The sequence below is a fragment of the Scomber japonicus genome, chromosome 12, assembly GCF_027409825.1.
Source record: "Scomber japonicus isolate fScoJap1 chromosome 12, fScoJap1.pri, whole genome shotgun sequence".
Taxonomy (NCBI): Eukaryota; Metazoa; Chordata; class Actinopteri; order Scombriformes; family Scombridae; genus Scomber; species Scomber japonicus.
In genome coordinates this window covers 28759798-28783875 of record NC_070589.1, presented here as the reverse complement: position 1 = coordinate 28783875, position 24078 = coordinate 28759798, and the positions used below count along the sequence as shown (strand labels likewise).

General features: G+C 38.6%; 1 protein-coding gene across 1 annotated transcript in view; it reads left to right on the top strand.

The window, feature by feature from the left end:
- LOC128369481 (partitioning defective 3 homolog) overlaps window positions 1-24078 on the top strand; it is a 328222-nt gene that overhangs the window by 113427 nt on the left and 190717 nt on the right. Inside the window, exon 3 of the mRNA XM_053330529.1 lies at window positions 18142-18325. Coding sequence (XP_053186504.1) covers window positions 18142-18325 — 184 coding nt within the window. The remainder of the gene's footprint in view (window positions 1-18141; window positions 18326-24078) is intronic.

Genomic DNA, 24078 nt, shown 5'->3' with positions numbered 1-24078 from the left:
CTTCTTTGGCAATCCCACCACCTCCTTTCTCTATTTCTTCCTTCCCTCATCCTGTTTTCTTAGCTCCCAGCTCTTACCTTCTTAAAGCCTCAATCTTTATCTATTTCCTCCAATCTACCTTTTCTTCTTCTCTTCCATCTTAGTGTCTATCATCCTCACTCTCCTGTCGTCTTTTTCTTTGTCCACTCTCCCTTTTTTTTTCACTAATTCCTATTGGATTGACATTTCAAACTCTTTTAGTCTCCCCCCCCCCCCCATTAAATATCCTGTCTGTTTCCTCTGTTATGTCACGGAAGGTGAAAGAATAGCTTGTTTGTTGTGCTTAAACAGATGCAGCAGAATAAAACAACAGGACCTCTGCCCTACAGTGCAGTGCAGCGCAGGGTCATATGAAGGATACGGTGCTACCGGGGGGGTACAGCATGTGCTCTGTTGAAAGATAAGCTGCTGTGTAACAACGAATTGTGATTGCATGATAGTGAAAAGATGAGTGGAACAAAGTTACATAATAGGAACTCAATTTGTTTTTCTTACTTTTGGTTGATTTCAGTAAAGCCAAAAAAGATTTTTTTAGGGCTCTGTGTTCAATTTAGGACCAATTCACAAGAAAAAGTGAAAGAAATTTGGCAGATGAAGGGGGGAAAATAATTCTCTAGGATATTATTTAAGACCGAGTAATGTCCGGTTGAGTTTTTATAAAAGCAGATGAAATGAAAACAAAACATGCTGCATGTATTTGTTTTTTTCCCTTGATATGCTTTATAGTTTGGCTCATACAACATTGTAAATCCCTTAATGTGAATTTGATCCAAAAAAGTGTGTTTTATACTCAAATTGACCATAAACCTCAAATAAAAATGTATGTCTGTGCTTCTAAAATAACATCAGGTATCTATAACATCTCCAACATAAGCCAAAAAGCCAATAACATAAATATATTTAATGTGGAAATGATTATAGGATCTCAGCATTGCAGTTAACCAAGCTGACTTATCTCAGTTTAGCATGAGTTCAGGGCAGGAGCTGCAGTTTCCTTCCAAAAGCTATTAAACCTCTATGTTCATACACAGGTTGTCCTACTTAATTAAACTTACACACTCACATGCATACATACCTGTACACATCCACACTACACACACACACACACACACACACACACACACACCCCCACACACACACGGTCACATTTACACCGGTAGTGTCGCCTGGTTCGTGTTGATTAGTCCAATGGAAAACGGGTAATTGAAGCTAAACGTCTAAATATAGCCTTAAGTGTGATTAGCACTGATAGCATGTGATGTATGGTGCTCATTAGTGTGCTAGCTAGAAAGCCCCTCACACCCCCCGCCACCCCTAGCCCACTCATCTACACACACACACACACGTACACACACACAGATGTTTGATAAGCATCTTATCTCCACATTTTTAATGCATGAAGTAATGATCAATAAAGGTTCGTCAGTGCTTGGTCCATCACAGCATCCATATTAGCAGATATGTAGGCCAAGTGTTAGTTATTCTCTCTTGGTTCAAGCTTACTTAGTAATTTTTACACTTAAAAAGTTAGTTGCCCTCTTTTGTTCAGATTATAGTTTATTATATAACAGAATTAATTTTGTGTCTCAGTTCCTGCAGGACCATGAATGCAATTAACCATTTTTTTCCTGCGCCGTCTTGCTAACGCTAAATACCACACGTGCTACGCTATTAGCTGAGATGGTAAATGTACCTAGCATAGCAGCTATTCCTCAAAACTAATATGTGGAGTTTATTGCTTCAGTTGACCTTTTCCCAGTGGCACAAAAGTACACACACACATTAATAGGACGCATACATTAACAAGTCAGATTATTGAACAATTGGACCAACTGGGATACAATATAGCTTAATAGCAAATTTTTCAGTATATTAGATTACAGTTAATTACTTCAAATTATAGTCGAAGAACTCACATCTATAATCGAGTGGGGCATTTGTTTAACTTTAATAACGCTAAGGTGGGAAAAGTAATAATATAAGACTCATTTTAATATGCAGGTTCATTACTTTTTAAAGAGCTCAGTGAATAAATACATTAAAATGATAAAGTAAAGTGATATTTTCAGGAATGAATGTGAGGTTTGTGAAAAAGTAAGTCTTATATCGCTTTTTACTTTGTTTGACGCTCCTGGTTCAAGCTGATTTGATGGATGCTTTGAGTGTATTTAGTTTTAGTGCAGGCAACCACAGTGGGAAATGAACACATACCCAGTGGAGGTTTCTTCCTGTACCTATCAAGCCAGGGTAACACCTCTTCTTCTTACTGAGGTTTCAGAAATGGGTTAACGGTGCAATATCAGGCGCTTGGCCATAGGAAATAGTCTGTGTGTGTGTGTGTGTGTGTGTGTGTGTGTGTGTGTGTGTGTGTGTGTGTGTGTGTGTGTGTGTGTGTGTGTGTGTGTGTGTGAGTTCTCAAGTGGATTTGTTGCACAGTCTTTTCAGTGCTGTACCCACATCTATCAGCTTTCAGCAGCTTGAATTAAACACACTTTTCACTCAGCTGAAAGACTGTCAGCACCGTTCAACAGTGAGGTTTTTTTTTTTTTTAAGCTCCAATATCCAGCGTTGATGGTGTAGCTGTTGGGGCAAAGCGAACGAGCAGATGACGCTAATTTGAGAACAAGGCTGTTCAGATTTGATGATGGATGGCGAGGCGATAAAAGAAAAATTGAAATTCATGATTTAGTTTTGACTGTAGTTTGACTGAACTGATAAATAGTTTCTTATTGGGAGCCACTGAAAAACTCCTTGGACACTTTAATCCTGCATCGTTACTATAGAAACACAAGTGTATGAAAAAGCTTGTTATCAGATCATGTTCTGGAGGAAAATTTGACTTTGTCTTGCAGTCAAGGAGTTTTCTCATTTATCCTCCTGTCGTCCTCCCAGGTCTAAATTGACCCCATCTCTTTTGACTGTTCCTTCTTTCCTTCCTCTTTAATTTTTCCTTTGTTCTTCCCCTCCTTCCCTCTTTCTTTGCTCCTTCCTCTTTCCATACTTCCTTCCTCCCTCCCTCCCTCCTTTCTCCTTTCCTTCCCTCCTTCCTTCCTCCCTCCCTCCTTACTCCCTTCTTTCCTCCTTTCCTCCCTCCCTCCCTCCTTACTCCTTACTGCTTTCCTTCCTTCCTCCTTTCCTTCTCTCCTGTCCTTCCATCCTCCTTTCCTCACTCCTTCCTCCCTTCCTCCCTTCTTCATGTCCTTCCTTGACCTGAGGACAACAGGAGAATTAAGCAAATAGTCAAAGCAAAAAAACATCGGCAGCACTTTTTGTATCAGGTCAGTTATTTCTGTCTGACTTTGCACGGCTGCGAACTGTTCCTGTCAGGCATGGAGTCAGAGTTCAGTGGAATTTCACCAGTAAAAACTTCAGCATAAAGTGGGGTAACAAGAACAGCATCTTTCAGGGAATAAGTCAACAATCAGCACTCCTCATTTTGGAGAATGAATCAGCTTCAGTGCTTCACTCCCTCGCTCCCTCACTCCGCTCCGTCTGATTGCTGTTGTTGTTTTGTCTGTTTGGCTTTGACTCAGACGAACTCCTTTTCCCGCATATGTTTTCTATTGTTTGGATTTAAGTGAAATGGATAGATGGGGTCATTAAGCTGAGTGGAATTTGCCGCTCTGGATTGTCAACTTGATTACATTGTAATCCTAAATGTGTTCGTTGGGACTTAATCGTTGTGGCTATTGTGTCACTTTATGTTTTGACGGGCAAACCGAGTGACTGAATGAAAGTGTAAGAAGGTGTTATGACTGTGGAAGGTTAAGTGAGCTCACATCTGGTGCAATGCTCTGTCTCACACTCCTTATATTCGATACGTGTGTGTGTGCCTCTTCTTCTTCTTGTTCTTTTTCTGTGCATCTGTGTCTTTGTCGAATGTCTGCGAGGTCAAGGTTACTGTCTGTTCTGTCTTTGCTCACTCTGAAACAGTCTCTGTGGGAGTTTGGGGTTGCGCTGCTCGTCTACCAGCCTCGGCTAATCTTAGCTACGTCTGTCACACATCCAAACCACAGCTGCTCACATTAACACGGTTCCACTAAAGGTCATGAAATAGTTGTTGCAAAACACCGATTTGAGTGAAGAAGTAAGGAAAAACAGAAAAGGTTGAAGTAGCACATATATTAAACATGTCTTTATTTTATGCAGAGTTCTTTTGAATTCACTTGTGGACATGGATATTAAAATATTGGGTTATTCAGTGGCATTAAACCAAATTGGTTTCACTAATAAAGCTTGGATTCATATAATATGGCATTCATTTAGAAAGAAAAAAGTTATGTTTTCTGGAGGATAAATTCAAGAAAATTGCCTTACATTTCTTTTAGCTTTTCTATTCTACACATTCTACAATAATCTGCTTTTGCAAGCTCTGTTTCTGCATTTTAATTTGTCAGTTTTCCTCCTAAATGAAATTCCCAGTAACACCAAATGATCTAAAAGTCTTAAATGTGTCTTTCTGGAACTTGCAGATATGACTGCATGAGTGGATTCGAATGATATGCAGTGACTTTAAAGGAACAAAGTGACAAGATAACTTAAGTGTGCTATAGCAAGAACTCGCTGCACACACTGTACTTAAATGTCATTGTGTGTGTGTGTGTGTGTGTGTGTGTGTGTGTGTGTGTGTGTGTGTGTGTGTGTGTGTGTGTATAATTGGGACAGGATAAGCCTAAACAGGGCACAAATCAGCACCAACCACCAGCCAACTAAATGCTGGTAAAATATGCAAATGGATGGTAGATTTGCTTCATTCACCAGCCAAAAAAAACAATCTTAATCTATTGAGTGACTGATCAAATTTGAACATTCACTAGCCATTTGGCTGGTGGATGAAAGAGTTTGTTTTTACGCCCTGAGCCTAAATGCACATCCAAGTGTGATAAATGTAGAGCGAAGCTGTAGGAAAAAAGTCGGCTCAGATGTCAGTTTTGATTCCATTAGAATTTAAACTTTTGGAGAAGAGTGGATTTATAAAAACAAAACCACTTCTCAGACACTATTCCAACATTTATTCCACACAAACAAAGTAGAAGGATTTATTTTTTAAATAATGTAACTCAAAACTCTAGTTTCCACTTTGCCAAGTTCAGATTTAGTTACTATGCATATAAGAGGTCACATACACTGGTGTGGGTTCACCTGCACATTAGACTTACATCTGATTGATAAGACATAAGATAAATTAAGAGGTACTTTATTAATTCCTAGAGGGGAAACTGAATGTCACCCTAAAGGCCCATTTATGCTCAACGTTAATTACGGATCCGGATACAGATGGAGCCTTCTGTCCGTGCTCTGCGTTCATTTCGTCCGTATTTCTGCACGTTTCCATAAAGCTTACGGATACGGACCAAACGGAGCAGTACCACCGGAAACCATGGGGGGCAGTATTGCTGTCACTACTCGATACGTAGCTCTAGCGAGACACGAAGAAGAAATAACAATGGAGGAACTTTTTGAGGAAAGGTTTTACGAGTTGGTTAGAAACTTTAAACATATCATTTTTGTCTTTTATGCAAGAGGAACATTATCAATATCTCCTCCACAGTCGCCATGTTTGTTTTTGAGTTTGTTGTTGTCATAAACTTTTGACTCTGTGCTGCCCCCTGGTGTATGTATTGGTTAACATCCATGCTAACGTAAAGGACGCATGGAAGTATGTGAGCAGTGACGGTAACATTTTCGTACTTACGTTGAGCATAAATGGGCCTTTACACAAAGACAGACAACACACTTGAAGGAAATATGTAAGACTCAAGCATTACAAGTTCGTCACTAAGGGAGCTCTTCAGCTCACTAACAACATTGTCCTCATTATGCAAGATGCCTCTGAGTTTCCTATCTATTCTTCTCTCTGTGACCGCCTGCGGTGAGTCAGGAGGCAAACCAATGACAGACCCTGCCTTTTTTTTATCAGCTTATAGATCTTATTTCTGGCCTCTGACTTCAATCCCCATCCCAACAGCCTTAAAAACAGCACACTTGCTAAAAATATTGGCATCACATGAGATAATTGATTGCTGAATAGTACAGTAATATGTTGGCCTCCACTCTTTCCTCAAAGCTTCTGAACATGGCTGCGGGTATTGGCTGCAGTCAACGTTCCAGTTCGTCTCAAAGGTGTTGGATGTGGTTGAGGTCAGGTCTCCGAAGAGGCCCTTCGGATTCTTCCACCCCAAACTTGGGAAAACATATCTTAATGGAGCTGTACTTATGCATGAAGAACACTGTCATGTTAAGACAGGAAGTAGCCTTCACCAAACTGTTGACGCAAAGTTGTAAGAACACCATTGTGTAAAATATGTCTGCTTCGTTTTATGGTGTAGTACTAAGATTTTTTGTTACTTGCGCTTAAGAGCCGAGTCCAAACCATGAAAAAGAGCGCCAGACCAAAAGAACACAAAGTATGTGGACACCCTTGTTAACTCCTCTGCTGCCAAAACAAGTACGTTGTCAAACCTAGAAGCTCTAAAGTGGCCATGCAGGGTTTCCCTGAAGAACCTGAGCTGATCGTGACTGGTTGAGCAGCTTCCAATTGGGAAAAAAAATGTAGTCAGTGTGTGATTTGATTAATCACCATGAAAAAAACATACAATTTAATTGGTCAGTTGTTGTCATCTTCTGACCAGGGTTATTATAGTTAACTAAAACTAAGACTAAAACTAGCAATGAAAAAAATAATTTAGTAAACTAAATAAAAACTAAAGTGAATTGCAGATAAAATCAGCCTAATTTTAGTTTTCTTTTCATTGTCTCCATGGTGACTGTATAGTGTTCATTGTCCCCATGGTGACTGTATTGTGTTCAGTTTGACTTGTTGAGATAACGGGCTAGTACCAAACACAGTGTCAGCATTATTTCATCCTTTACAGCTTCTACTAATCAAGGCTTTCCTCCTAATACCTGAAAAACTAAAAACTAAAACTAAAACTAAATAAAAACTGAACTAAAACTACTTAATCAAATCATGAAAAACTAAACCCTGCTGCTGACCTGACAGACAAAGCCTTATGCTTCTCGTCTTGGGATCAATTTAGTTACCAAACAGTCGCCTTACTCATCAAAAGTATGAAGCTTCATGTAGTATTTTCAAGATTACACTTTTTTCAGTTAACAAGGGTGGTCTTTTTTTTCTACAAAAAGGGGAATTTCAAATACATTACACTATGTAGCGCTACCTTTTCTTCACCCTAAATATGTGAGTCTATTAAAAAAACGACCCTCAGTGACAAATTAGGTGAGATGGAGTCGCTGTCATTTTTCCCCCCTCAGTGTGTTATTGTATAACTTCGCATGTACAGCTGTCCAGTAACCACCACATGTGGAAAAGTAGTGATAAAAAGCATCTCCATGTAACCTCTCAGGTAACAAATCAAATTGGACGTATGGAAGAGGAGAAAACACCTCTCCCTCCGCGGACTTGATGAATAGCTTTCGCCGCCCTTGTGTACAGTATTGGTTACTCGTCGGGCGGAAACTATGTAACTATAACTCTTGTCACATATTTCAAACTCTTTTCCGTCTTATTTGACTTTCCAAAGAAAGATTTAATATACAGCCGATTTCCTTCTTTACCTAATGAACCCTTCAACTAAAGGTGCAAATCTTCAGGCGAAAACACTAGCGTAATAAATGTAAATGACTCTACACTTCACCTCTCAAACAGAAAGTATATAGGGTTCATGTATCCATTTCAAATAATACAATGTAAAGTTTACCTCAAGTCATTAAAAATCCAGTTTCTAAAAGTATTATCATGTTGTCATCTAAAGTTTGAAGTCAACATGGGTGAAAAATGAACATTTTATGATGGGTCTATTTTCCCCTCCACACCCAGACATCCCATTTTGAAACAAAACTCCTCACATAAACAATGTGGTTTGCTGACCCAAGGTTTAACATTGGTCACTGCCTGTCTGCACTCTGTGGTTTTTGGCTGCGGCCGACTGATGCCGAAGGTTTTGACGGCTGCCGCTTTTGGGGGAAAAAAAAAAAAAAAAAAGGCATGTTGCAACCTCGCACTTTGCCCACAATTCCTGAAGCGTTTGACCGAGGAAAATGTTCTAGGCTGCAGTTTCTTGACCTAAGAGGAGAAGTCGGGACAGCGTGTTTTGGATTGCACAGCTGTGTAGGCGAAAGTGAAGGAGGGGTACTTCCTTTCTTTTGCTGACGGCTTTGTTTTTTTTTTGCCCTCTCATTCTTTGGCGTTGACCTGGTTCAACGTAAACCAGGTTCAGATAATTTGGGTTTCTAGAATCAGGGTTATGTTTGTTTGGATTATATGATACAAGCCTAGGAATTAGTCTAGACACTGTGTCAGTAAACATTGTCATACCTGTTTTATAAGATTGTGTGTAGAGCTGCAAACAAGTAGTCAATTAATCAATTTGGTTTACAATAATCGCCAGCTATTACGATGATTCATTCATTGTTTGGAGCCTTTCATTGAAAAATGAAAAATGCTAGCCTTTCAATTGTGAATATTTTCAGATTTCTTTAGTGATATATAGTAAACTGAACATATTTGGATGGTGGTCTTTTGCTTTGGGGCAAAACAAGACATTTAAGGGCATCATTTTGGGGCTTTTGGTAACTACGAACATCATACTTCACTAGTTTCCGATATTTTATAGATTAAAAAGTATTGATTTATTGAGAAAATTAGTTCCTAACAGTCCTAGTCCTAATTGTGTGTCAACTTTTCTAGTCTCTAGCGTCTCTAGATTCACTAAAGGACAGCCAGAGTCAGCTAGCTAATCCTGAGTCATGCTGCACTTCTGTACCGTAGACTAACCATTCATACCACAGTTTATGGGCGTCATTTTGGGGCTTTTGGTAACTACGATCGACATATTTCACCAGTTTATAGATAGATATTAGTTAGTTTCCGATATTTTATAGATTAAAAAGTGATCGATTTATTGTGAAAATCACCAGATTAATTGATAATGAAAATAATCGTTAGTTCCTAACAGCCAGAGTCAGCTAGCCAATCCTGAATCATGCCCAACCATTCACAGCATAATTGAGACTCTCATGACCCAAGGCAGCTCATATAACAACTATGGTACTTTATAACTTAAGATAACCTTTATGTTAATGTTGCAATAGCTTGTTTTTGAGACATTTTACACACCATGGAGCCCTAACTCAACCCCTTAAAACAAGTTACATATATAGACATGCAACATTTAGTGCACATAATTAAATAAATTTTCTACCGAAGTTGCTGGCTTCAATTATTTAATGTCTTTTGTAACAGCAAACATAATATTCTTTGTTTTTTGCACTGCCAGTCAGACTAAACCAGCAATTAGATGATATGATCGACATGTTTCACTGTTTCTGAACTTTTCTAACCCAAACAATTGAGAAACTATTGGACAGACTAATCAGTAATGCAATTAATTGTTAGTTGCAGTCTTACATTGAATCATAATGTGCATTTATAAAGTTATTTGAGGCAGATCTTGTCATTTAGTACTCTTTTTGTGGCTTGCCTTCTCATTTCCACTCGGCATGACAAGCAAATTTACCCTCAACTCAAATAATCAATCCTGCTCTCTTTCATTTTATGTGTTTGTCTTACTGATATACAAAGGTTTAAATGCAATAAATCATGTACAAAGAACACAGACGGTACCCAGTGTGGGGCTTGAATGGAGGGGGGGGGGGGAATGCGGGCCTGTTGATGTAATATCATTCTGTGTGAAATAGTAATGACTTGACGTTATTTTATGTGACGAGGGAATAAATCAAACGGTTTATAGATGGATATAGCAGCTTGGAAAGATTTATGTTTTGGAGTGGGGTAGTCAGAACGAAGGCAACTGTAATTTTTGGACGGACTTACCACATAAGCTCAGGGATTTCTGATGAAATGGGACTGGGGCGATTGCTGATGGTGGTGCAAGCAGTGACTGTGTCTTGCTAAATTCAACCCCCCCCACTCCCACCCCCACCAACACACACCCATGAGGATTAATTCCCCTTTGAGAGACCTCTGGTTCCCTCTCTCTGGCCCGGCTGCCAGGGTATTGTTCTTGCCAGAGTTATGATGATGATTTATGGGCTGCGAGTGACTGCTGAAAAGTGAACTGACTCACACTTTCCATTGTAATTTACTTTTCAATTATTGTTACTTTTTTTTTTTTTGGCTGGACCTCAACACAACGAAACCAGGCCAATGCAGTGTGTCTGTCACTGACAAAGACTGTATGACTGAGTCACTGAGTGATGAAGTTACACCGTTGGTTGGCCAGCGGAGTATTGGAGGTTCTCCACTGGCCGTTACTCCTTCGAAAATAGTTTGTGTTAAGTCCTAAGGGGGGCGTTTACTCTGCAGCTCGTTCCAAATTTATTGCATGCTTAAAGCACCCTGCAGACGCCCTACCTACCTCGGTCTACACCTGGACTCCCACGCCGCAATCGCACGACTGTCGGGAGGCTCGTGAGATCCGCGACCTCGGTGTCATGTCACTCTTGGAGATGATTTCGGCAGCTTACCCGCTGGTGCACCTGGGGCTGTGCTGCAGCATCCGAAGCTGGGATAAACATGGCAGGGTGGTAGAGAAAATAGCTCTCGGTGTGCCGGGGGGCATGAGGGAGAGGGCACAGTTAAAGCACCCCAAATAACTCACTCTGACAGAAAACAGTCAATGCAGAGTGAATCTTAGAAAAACAAGAGACATTCACAGATAGAAAGAGATAAAAGAACAGCGAGAGTTAACAGAAAATTAGAATTAAAATAAGTTTTCTCTCAAATCAAACATCCTGTGAGTAGAAAATATGAATTTATAACTTTTTTTGTCTTAAACATAGCATAACCCTATCATGTTATACACTCTAACAAAAAATATTACTGGGACCACAACAGAAAATTGCAGATGAACTTTTAATACCCATGAATTTACATTATAGACACTACTACTGACTATCATTGTGATAAACTGGCCACAATTTCACACTCTGATAATACACAGTCCAGCCATAGATTGATCTTGATGTAGTCTTTATGGCTTGTATTAAAGGGATGTGTGTATGTGTGCAAGATATTTGACAAAAGTGTTTTGCACATATACAAACTTGAGCTTCTAACTAATCAATTAGCTCATCCACAAAAAATTAATCAGCAACTATTTTGATGTATATTAAGCAAAAATTAAAACATTTGCTGGTTGCAGTCCCTGAAATGTGATGATTTGACATATTTTACATTGTCCATTGATTTATAGAGAGAATAATCAGCAGGTTAATCTATAATGAGAATAACGGTTAGTTGCACCCCTATTACACACTTTGCACAGCACATGTTTGACAGTATAATTTTGAGCTCTGGGAAGATCATTAGATATTATGTTTAATATGTCTCCAATGATTAGTTCATTTATCTAAAATTAGATCTATAAATTAGAAGCAAATCAATTAAGGAAATTCTTGTGAGGGCGCTGCTGATTATGCTCTGTGAAAGGTTAAGGTGTAAGTCATGAACACAAAGGTTGGATTCATTCTGAATTGTTTAAACCTTCTGGCTTTTTATCGACACAGTTTCACAGCCTAATCAACACCTCATTTCTGTTGTATACTTCCTCTGTTTTCCAGAGGGAAAACCAATCCTGCTGATTGGATGTCACCTATTTCTCTCTGTGTATGTGTGTGTGTGTGTGTGTGTGTGTGTGTGTGTGTGTGTGTGTGTGTGATGATGGGTGGCGGCAGTTCTCCCGTGGCAGGGTCAGGCCGTGCTTGTCAACAAACCCAAGCAATTAGGTTTGACTTGCGGCTGTTTGGTAGCCCAGAGACACTTCACTCAACAAAAACATGCAACAGAAAAAGCTGAAGTCCAGAGGGAGCGACTGTCAGTCACAGCGGCGCCCTCTGATGTTTACTCATGTTCACTTACATTGATTAGACAAGAGAAACACATACTAAAACTGATGTTGGGGTTTGTTTACCTGTCATTCACGTTCATCTTTGTCATATCTGCATGAAGACGATTGGCTCGAGCCGTTCTTCATTTAACAAAGGACGCTGAAGAACTGGCAAACATTTCATATGAATCCTGCAGAGGTTACATGACAGTCAGAAACATAAAAAAAAATGTTTTCCCCTTTTCTAAACTCGGAGACAAACTCAATTTGGCAGAGCTCACGTTGCCACCAAAGACTCCAAAGATTAGCATTTTTATAGTATTTCTTAGTGTCAAAGCCAAACCAATTAAGAACTTGGAAATGAACTTAAACTTAATGGATTTCTCCATCTGTTTCTCAGATTTATATGATCATCACCTCTGTTTCAGGCTTTTACTCTTTTTTTTATTTTACTAGCAATATACCGCTCGCTACGGAAATGAAAACAAACATCCTTTCCAATCATTACATTCATGCTACCACCATCCTAAAGGCTCTTATATGTTGTAATGTGACTGGAGGAAGAGTTTTTTCGTGCAGCGATTTTAAATGGATTTTAATGATTATATTGTAGATGCAAGTTGCAAATTTATAAAATATGAAGATTTTGATGTGTCTGATTTAAGAAATGTGAAAATGTTTTGTTTTTTTAAGTCAAATACTGGTAAAAGAGGGGTTGTCCACTAAATATGATGTGTTTTCATCATTGTAGCCTTTATAATTAACATACTTTTTTATCTTACAACATCATAAAACTACTGCTAAACTTTGAGTGGCAGTTAAATGGAAGAAAGGTTATAATCAGTGGTGGTTCATTACGCTTTTTGTCTCCCAAAAAGCAAACAAGACAAGTCCCTGACAGTTACACATGTGCAGTATAGCATCTAAAAAGGTAGTTTTATTTTTTTTTTTTCACTTAAGAGAAGGCCATCACACTTGTAACAGTTGTCTCACAGTTTTCACAGAGCTACCATATTTATTATTAAAAATTCTTCATTGCATCTATTCCCTTATCTGCATCTAACACACTGTACACAAGTTATCTCCTACATTAATAATTGGTATACTTGATATAAAACAAAACAAAACAATGTAATGCAAATAATCACAAATATCAATACAAATTTGCAAAACCTGTTCAGTAGTCGTCGAAAATAGCATTAATATCAGAGATCTGTGCATTATGAAAAGTATGTGGAAGTATATTTTCTACACTTGCATGTTAGGATTTTGCATTTACAACTCTGCTGCTTTTATTATGGTGTTGACAATTATCAGTGATCATATACCTTCTAGTATTTTCAGGTTGCCTTGGTATTCAGAGTCGTGTACATATTTTACAGAGCAAGTCGCAGCCCCAAAGTAATCACAACCACATGGGCTGTAAAAGCACACGGGGTTGGGGGGGCTGGTGGGGGGGGGTTCTTCTTCTGTGGTATCCTCAGGGAGCGGGCCAGGGGGAAGGGAGGGGAGGGGAGAGGAGGGAGGGTTTGCTGACTCTGCTGTTCCGGCTGAGCTGAGCTTTAATGAGGGAAGAGCGAAGGACCCTCTGCTCTGACAGTCACACACAGAAAGTTTTATACAGATACGATGCACCTTTAAAACCACACAACCACGCACGGAGCAACACACAACCATGCGTCTCACAGAAATACACACTCGAGCACACACACACACACACATCTGCTCTAATCTGTTTAACTTCACTTTCTCCTTCTCGCTTCTCTCTCCTTGCTTCTTTATTCACTCTTCAAAACTCTCCTCATCCATTTTTCACATACGGTACAGACACCCACACACACACTCTCCTCTTGCCCTCTGACCTTCATTACCCCCATTACTTGGTTGTACACATTAGCCTCGGGCTGACACAAGCTCTAATTTGAAGTAAATGTGCGCACATTTATGTAAAGGGGCTAATGGGAAAAATAAGTCCTGAGGTCTGTTAATGTGTGTTTATGTGTGTTTTTTGCGTGTGTGTGTGCCCTCGAGAGCCTGTTCCTCTCACCAGGGAGCCTGTCCAGCACACTATAAAACTCCACAGCTCTCAGGCTAAATGTGGCTGAAATGAACGTTTAATGTGCTGGAAAACTGGTCGTTGGATTTCAATGGTGTGAGTGTGTCTGTGTTTTAATGGATCTTGTGAGTGTCTGAGTGTAATTGTGTGTGCATGTGTTTGTGTGTGTGTGTATGTGTGTATCAATGCTTATTGTATTTGGCCATATATTTGTGTATATAGTAGTAGTGTGTGTATATTTAGCTTGTTGCTTTAAAAGTTGGATTTTATTGATAAGTGAAAATCTCAGTGTTACCTGAATGACCTCAAAATGTTACTTTTTCTTTTGCATTCATTTTTGTTTTTCATTTTAAGTCTGATTTAGATGCATTTTAGTTGTATATTCTGTAACCTGCAACAGGAAGTGTGTGCAGTGGTTCCCTCCTTACATGCAGTATATCCAGCAGCATGTTAAAAGACCAAGCAGGGTGGCGTATCTATATAATAGATTATAGTCTGGTGTTAAGAAATCCCATTATAATTCACTATTGCACCAATATAAGTTCTTACACTCACATCAATTTCATGTATTTGCTCAGTTTTACATTACCTTATAAATTAGTAAAGTAGAAGAATGAGTTTCCGCTTTAGGCTTCCTCACATGATCAGCACCAAAAAATCACTTGTAAAGCTTATTTTAGCTGCCAGTGTAGTTAATTATACATGTGACTGCCTTTTTTAACATTTCATGATGCATGGAAATCTACACACAAAGTATAATCACGTTTTGGTTTTGATGTGATGTGTTATGATAGGATATACGGAGGGAAATTTGTCTTGGACTCAATACTGAGTGCATAAAAGCCTCCACAGTTAGAGTAGACACACAGCATATGAACAAACAATCACAACAATAATTTACACAAAACAAAATATTGCATTCACCCCTTGGTAAAAACTCAATGCAAAATGTTACAGGAAGTAGATATGACAGTAGAAGGCCTATGCATAATATCTAATAGTGAGAAAACAAGTGGATTCATGGTTCTGACTCAGTCTATTATAAGTAAAAACTAAATAAAAATTGTCAAATTAAAAACTTGAACATTTTTTTGGAATGCTGGTAGCCTCATCCCATCTCATTGTGAATATCATCTATGTACAGTAACCAGCAATGTTCATATGAACAATAATAATTTACACATAATAAAATGTTGCATTCACCCCTTGGTAAAAAACTCAATGCACATTTCTTGAGTGAATCTTGCAAAATGTTACAGGAAGTAGATATGACAGTAGAAGGCCTATGCAAAATATTGAATAGTGAGAAAACAAGGGGAGACATGGTTCTGGCTCAGTATTAGTAAGAAAATAAAATAAAATAACCAAATTTAAAAACTGTAAAAACAGTTTTTTGGAGCGCTGCTAGCTCCATCCCATCACATTGTGAATATCATCTATGTACAGTAACCACTCACCCACACACACTCACTGATTGTGGTCTACTTTACCTTTTATATTGCATATTGCACTTTGTTGCTCTTATAGATTGTTAATGTTGTATTTATGTCTTAAGTAGTTTTTTTTAAGTGTCTTAAATGTTGTTATGGCTCAGGGAGTGCTATCTAAATTTCGTTATATTGTTTTCTGACCCTCAATATAATGACAATAAAGCTACTGATCTAATCTAACCAGTAATGTTCATAGATTCACAGACAGTACGTCCAAACGTCAGGAATAAAGATGTCCAACCTCCATGTTTTTATTGAATTTCTTGCTTTATGAAAGTTGAACTCCTTAAAGAACTAAGTGGTTGCTGTCATTACCTCTAGCTCTACTCCAAAAATCACATTCAATGTCTCAGAAACAAAAAAAAATGAAATGGATGAACTTTGACGTGGAGCGCATTATTTCTCTGATCTTCAAAGCTGCCACAGAAAACAGAACATTTGAGTTTCTGTTTTCACATACAGTATATCTTTTTTTTATCTCCTCTTTATTCCCCACAAATAAGATATTGAGCCTGAGTCTGTTTTTGATCATCCTTGTCTTGCCAAGGGGCTTTTTATGGTCAAGTTTTCTTTCGAGGTTTTCAGAGAAAATAAACCCAGATGAACCGCTGAGCTGTCTCGGAAGATGTTTGTGCTGTTAAACATCCCTGTTAGCTTTAAATACGGGTGACATGTTTTTGGGGGTCAGGGAGGTAGACTCTCAAGCTGTGACGTTATCTCAGTCAAGCTTCTACATCAGTTCTCACCTCCAGGGACAGTTTGATCACATCTTGCAAATTTACAAATGTGGTATGGATTTCTTTTTTCTTCTTTTTTTTTGCTCTTCGGCTAACTGAAGGCAGCTGCGGGCCTGCCGAGAGTCGCAGAGGGACAGCGTTGAATCTCATCTTTAATCTAATAAAAGGGACTCAGTAGAGACTGGAATTAATCAGATGTTAGAGGGAGAGAGGAGCTTTTGAAGGTAAAGATGTGGAGGGAATATGTGGCGGCATTTCAAGTGAAGAGCGGTTATGATGGGATATAATGAGCGCCTCAGTGTCATAATATAAAATATGGAGGCTCTAAATAATCTCCATATTCCTTTGGACTGTTTGTGTGGTCTTCATCCATTGGAGCAGGAAAGGGACCACCATGAGCTGCCTTGTCTGTGCACCAATGTTAAGATCTCTAAATATATTAGACATGATTTGAATTATGAGTGAGGCATCCCTGTGATTTAGTGTCGACAGCTGGAAATACAATCATACAGTGTGTGGAGGTATAATTGTTTTCACTTGCCTTATGATCCAGTTTCCTCTCATGCTTATATGATTAGGATTATTTTTGATTGACTGATCACTTGATGACCAGGGAAAGTATAAATAAAACCTCACATCCAGCTCTCTACAATCATTTACAATCATTTCCATCCACTGTCTTTCCGAAATTCAACATTTTTCCTCAGTAAAGTTGCATCTTCAGCATAAATAATGCAGAATAAAGTGATGGTGGTATATTTCCACATCAAGTTGAGGAAGCAGGAACACCAATGTGCTCCAGTGATCTTTTCAACTTTTAAGATAATAACAAACTCTGAGAAAGTTGAGTTACGTTTGTTTCAGTCACTGAACTCAAACACAGAACTTGGAGTAAATGAAAGTGTGTGTGTGTTGGATAGGAGCTAAGAATAAATAAGCAAGACGTGCTACTTTAGCTAAATGTTCATTTCAGTTTTGGTGTAGTCATGCATTGGGCTTCAGGCGTTACCGAGTGAAGTGACTCTAATCTTAGTCTAACTATCATGCAATGTGCTGATGTTAAACTGTCCTTATTTTGGGGACGGCCAAGAGTAAAATAATGTGTGTAGGTGGAAATAGTTTTAGAGGTGCTATGATAATACAGCGGACAGTGATGGACACTGTACACTGTAGTTAAACAAATACTTGCTGGTGTTCAGAGGAGGAGAAGTCTGTTTATTCAACTTAATACAAGATCACTGGACTCTATGCACTTTGGCACTGAGTTGATAACTACACCCAAAATTCAGAGAGCCTAAGTCTAATCTCTCATTTTTTAAGAATCATCATCAGTTGCCAGGTAGCTTCCAGTAAGGGCTCATTTAAAGAGTTGACTTTCCTCTCGCTCTACTTTCCATTGATGGAATTTGATCCATTGTAGAATAAAATCTATTTTTCACAGATAAAGAAAACTAACATTGCATTTACACACTGAAACTTGTGTTTAAACCACTTTTATTTGGGCATAAAACTCTTACATGTTCAGAGAAGCAGCTTATGTAACACACAGTTATCATTTCAACACGTCCCTTTTAACCTTTTGGGGTTTTAATGCAACAGTTTCAACAATAGGAGCAATACTCTCTTGCTCCTTTTCCATAAATCGCTTCATTATTTTTGAGGTTCTGTGCTATAATTGAACTTTTTTTTTAATCATACTTAACCTGCAGCGCTTCTCTCTCTGTTCTTCCACGTATCTCTCTCTGTCTTTATCCCTTTCTTTGTTTTTGAGAGAGTTAATTCCAGATTACCTCAGTGTCTTTATCGTTTTGGAGCTTAAAATTTGTTTTAGACTCCAACAAAACATTTTCCACAAATCTAATCTATTCTTATCAAACATAATGCAGCTGTATTCTTTCAATCCAATCATTTATACTGTCTCCTCTGCTCTCTCTCTCTCTCCCCACCAGTTGATAGCAGTGTACGATGAACAGGAGCCCCATCATGGAGGGGATGGTACCAGCGCCAGCTCCACAGGCACCCAGAGCCCCGACCTGTTTGCTGCAGACCTCAGCGCTGGCAGTGGAGCGTCGGCCTTCCAACCCTATCAGACCGCCAGTGAGATCGAGGTCACGCCTTCTGCCCTGCGAACCAGTAAGTCACAACCAATTGGGGAGTTCTGGTCCTCTGAAATGAGGCCAACGCGGAAGTAACTTAGAACTGCATTCTATCAAAAGGCCACCAGGGGGCGACCATTTTGGTGTCAAAAAGGACTTCCGTCTTTTTACAAGTCAATGGAGAATTCACCAACTTCTCACTTGATTTCTAACCTCAGTAAACGTTTTCAAAATGTGTTTATGGTCTCAATCACTAGTTTAAAGCCTTCTTCAATGCAGTATGATGTTCATTTGGGACATTTTGGCCTCCCTGATTTTATATGTGACGATAAAGCAGGGTATGCATTAGGGCGTGGCTACGTCGTGATTGACAGGTTGATTGACCAATGTCGTTGAGATCCAGCCCTCGCAACCATAGCAACCTCCCCCGCTCAGCCCACGGCCCTACCTCATGCCCATATAAGTAGAATCCATGTTTTTATTTTTCCCAGCATGCACCTGAAATTTTCAAGATAGCGCTGCCTAGATTCGAAACTATTGGCTTCAGAGCAGCAGTCCACAAACCAATGAGTGACGTTACGGATGTTACGTCCATTTCTTTTATACAGTCTATGGTCACAACGTTAGAAGAAAATATAGGGTTTCATGTGCCTGGATGGACTATAGATGAATAATATGATGGAGGGTAGATGGATGCATTATTTGAATAAAGCGACAAACATCTACAGTACAGATGCGATCAGGAAGTAAAACATTTAATTAACATTATTAATTGAGTCAATCGCTCTTGTATCACATTTCTGTCTTCTTCATTAGTGTCAAATGTCAGCAACCGCAGCAGTATACAGCAAACCCAACAAATTACCTTATCACAGCCAAGCGGTACCTTAACCCCGTCCATAAATTCTGTTAATTGGACAGGAGGGCTCTTTTTCCAGGCAGAGATAGCCGTTTGATCCCCGGCCAAAGTGGCTAATTGGTTCTATTCGCCGCCTCTTAAATCAAATGTGACGCCGGGTCCGTCTACCTCTGCAGTTTTACCGGCCGAGTTGCTTTCTCTACTGTAATTACTGCGAGTTCGGACGGGAAACTGACTCCTGGAGGTAATTTGTCAATTTGAATCAAGCAAACAAGCACAAAAATGTACACAGTGTCAAACTCACTGACTGTCCTCTTGTATTGTTCTTGTTGCCTGTCTTGTGTTAATGCACCCGTCCTGTACTGATGTGGGGCCAAATGTATTAAATTGATAAAAAAGAAATGTAAGATATATGTTAAAGAGAAAAGTAAAAGTCCTTATTTTCCTCCAAATTGTAAATTTAAAGATAAAAACTGTTTTCCTTTGACCCATGTGTTGAGGCTGCAGTCCTCACTGCAGGGGCCCCTGGTTCGAATCCCGCACCGAGCGGTCCTATCCTGCGTGTCATTGCCCCCCTCTCTGCCTCCCATTTCCTGAGCACTGTCCTTTAACCTTGACTAAAGTAAAATTTTATGTAATGCAGGCTTGTTTTGATTTTTTGAATTTTGTTTTATTTGTTATTGTTTTTGCTAAGTTTATTCTTTCTGATTATTCTTTAAATGGTAATTATCTGAACTTATAAATAGGAGCTCTGGGCTTTTTATATTTTATTTGTTTCGTCTTCTGTACACACTAAAAGGAATCTCTACAAACACACAATCCAGTGAACAAGGTATAAAGCTTAAAAACACACATCTTTAATTTGTAGTGCTAATTAAAGATCACACTAGTCTAAAGATTTGTGGTTAACTTGATCCACTGATGACCAGTGAACTGGCACTGATTGACATATCAGCCACCAAAAACTCTTTTTTTTTTTCTCTCACACACACTGGCTGACACACACACAAACAGAGAGCATGAGGAGGTCACTCTAGTCCTAATTGGATTTCTGGATGAGAGGCTGAATGTGACTTTGCAGTAAGAAATGGAAATCTGAAGCATAATCACACCTGCCAGTTACGTCCAATTTAACCGTTTCTATAATAAATTCTAACCCTGCTTAATTGACGACACTGAATCTCATCAGCTGAATTTTAATAGGTTTTAAGAGAAATGTCTGACATGGGAGAGAAGGAATTTGATTAATTCTTCCTTTTTTAAATTTTTTTTTTCTTTTTTTTTATGAGTGCCTAATGAGAATAGCTTTCAATCACTGATTTATGTTGGACGAGATGAGAAGCGCCGGACTCTGTGGGTCCTTGCCAGTTTTCTTGTTTAGCCCACAAACTCAAAAGAAAAAGTGATTAAGCTTATTAGACGGAGAGCTCTATTGAAATGTACAATTGGATTGATGTTAGTTTCTTGGCTTTGTCAAACTCGAAACGTCTGCAGAATTGAAAATGCTGATTAAAGTAGCGTGCCGCCGTCGTGAACATGTGAGGCTTGCTGATGCCAATTTGAAAAGTTAATTTCCAAAGTGCAGTAACAACTGTGGCGGAAAAGGAAGACAAAAAAATCGCATTTGAAGTTAAGAGTTTATTCTTTTATCTCTTAAATGGAGCAAATACTGTAAAATGATTTTTAAATTCATGGACCATATATATATATATATATATATATATATATATATATATATCCCTAATAATCCTTAAACAGCAGCAGTTTGTGTGCTGTTCATGTTATAGTGCTGCTTTTCACAATCATATGTGGGATAGAACATTTTATTAGAAAGACAGTTTCAGCTAACTGTTGCTTTAAAATGTTGTAGTGTAGTTTTTCATTCCTCAAGATAAACCGAAAAGAAGAAAAAAAACAGTATAGAAGTATTTTTTTCTATTATTTATTATTATTATCATTTATTATTATTTATTTATGTATTATTTATATTATTATTTTATTTATTATGATTATTATGATTTATTTTATTTATTATGATTATTATGTATTATTATTATTATTTTTATTGTCATTATTATTGTAAGGGATAGTCTTAGCTTTCCCCATACCATTACTTTCTGTCTGGGTTTTGATTTTTTTAGTATATCAGTAAACTACATTTTTGGCTGTGCTGCTGTTAATGGACAGCATTCTCCCACAATGCAATGCACTACAGTGGTAGACAAGGTGTGACAAGGTGAGGTGGTGTTGAAAGCTCCAGGAACCAACTTAAAAAGAAAAAGTTATTAAATATCTGAGTTTAGTTTTTACTGTTGGCAGTGCTGCTTCTACTTTATGTTGTATTTCTGTTGACATCCAAGTTAAGCAATAAAACACAGCAGGGTGTTGTGTGATATATAAAATATGAGACTAAGGAAGAGGGATCATTCTCTCACAGCTCAAGGTCTACTTCTTTGTCTTTGGTCAGATTAGATGGGGGTGAAAATGGTACAAATCAAAGCAGAAAAATAAGTCGAGTTGGTTTGACTTTAAGTCCACAGAATGCGTCAAACTCCAAAAAAGCTTTGATTTTATCGTCAGTCTCCCATGATGCAACTCAGTAGCATCTTGTTAGACACACGCTGTCTGGTGTGTGTCTTTCAAACTCCCAACCAGCAGCTTGTTATGCAGGCTTTCAGACTGCATGTCCAACTGTGACAAGATGATGACATATCTGTGGCATCTTCAGAAGTTATTTTCTCAGACTTCAAAAAAGCTCATCCAGAGTCATTGAAGATGTTTTCACAGACTGAGGCACAGACTGGTAACCATGGCGAGGAAATTGATCTTTATGTGGAGAAAGTTCCCCTTTAACTGATTCCTATTACTAGTTTATTTAATTTACCCCTCTCTCTCCCTTTAAGCCCTTTTCACCTTGCTTACCATTGTTCAATATGTAATAACTTCTCATGTAAACATCACAGAACCATGGTTAATGGTCTAATTTAAAGAATACACTTGTATGTTTGAAACTTAAAAGCATAGATTACTAAATATATTAGCCTTTATGAAAATACAGGACATTGAATACACAAAGTTTTTGCAAAAAAAAAAATGATACAAATGAGGTTTAATATGTTAAACCTTCTGGTTTCCACACTATTTATTCACAAGTGTACAGTAATATGTAAAAATAGTGATATTTTACAGGGCGATTAATAAGCAGTGTATATGGGCGTCCTTTTGTGTGTCAAACCTCTTCAAACCCACTTCATATGGCTAAAATGTTGTTTTTTAAAACAAGTAATAATCCTTCACAGGTGATGAGAAACCTATTGTAAGTACTTGTATTCTTTTTTATATTTATTTTACTTGCCAGGGACTCCAGATGCAAATTAGCAACTTTGCTATAATCCGACATAGTTACAGAGATGTCTAATATCGATGTTCATCAATATGCACTGTCCCTATCCAAAAATAAACTATTACTTACTTACTTACTTACTTACTTACTATTTACAAGCACTAGTAACCACAAATTGAGGGAATTTGCTATAGAAAAACAAAAGGGTAGATATGTATGTTTCCATAAACTCATGATTGTATTAAACTGTTGACCTACAGTATATTGAAGTATGTTTTAAATTTTCCTCTGACACAATGTTAATATAAATCTGCCAGCCAATCAGAAACTAGCATTGTCCACTGCCATGATGTCAGTTTATTGTAAGGCCAAGCAATTAATCAAAATGTTATCAAAATCACAATATGGCCTCCTGCAATTTTCATGTTTTTCAATGAGAATTAGAATAATGATGTAAATATTATTCCTTCTAATATCATAAATCAAATTACAGTTACAAAATAAGCCTGAGTGTGTACTTATAGTAGCATATGGTGTTGGATTGAGGGTCCAGCACATGTTAGTGTAGATCAGCTGAAGAAGAGGCGAGTTCCTGCTCTCCAATGCCCTCTGGGAGATGTAGTCATGGAGGTGATGTTGAGAGCTGTCAGGAAAGGCTACCCCCCCCCCCCCTTCTCCCAACCTCCCTGAACTCCACCTCTCCCAGAGCGTCGCTGCCTCCCACAACTCGCGGCAGTTTATGTCCCACGCTGCGAATGACCCAACGGCACCAGTCAGCCAAGTACACAAACACACACACACACACACACACACACACACACACACACACACACACACACACACGTTATGAGATTCTCAGTGAATCCGGTCACTCTTGGCTCTGATATCTCCCAACACAAACACATGTCCGCTGATAAAAATACAGACTTAACTAACACACATTTGAATTATGGGCCACACAAACACACTTATGGTTTATATACCCATCCCACACAAAATACACACACATTTAAACACAAGCATTAAGCTCTTAGAGTCACAAAACTTGACCTACATACTCAGGAGTTTATCAATGAGTTAAGACACACACAGATGGACACACTAAATCTTCTTCTTCTCACAATACACACTAACACACACACACACACACAAAAAAAGAAAAACTGTTGACTCAGACACACACTCTTCAGCTCTTTAGTGCGAAGGGACGGCCTTCGCAGTACTTCCTGTGCATCTAATGATGTGTATCGGCTGGAAGAGAACATGGGAAACTGACACTTGGCATTATCATCTTAAGAAGACTGCTTCGGCTTTTTAAACAATTTTAAGTGTTTCGTTTATACCCCCGTCTCTCTCATGTGTGGTCCGCTGTATGGGTGCCTTTTTTTTTTTTAGCCTATTAAATCTACTTGTGGGATTTTTGGAGAGGTCTGAAATTGGGAATTGTTCAATGTCACAACATCATGCCTCCTGAACAAGCACAGACTCACAGACTTGTGGAGCTTTTTTGTGCACGTTGCCCCTGGTTGAGGTTGTTATTTGGACTTTGGCCCTCTTCCACGCTACCCACGCACAGCAACTATTAAAC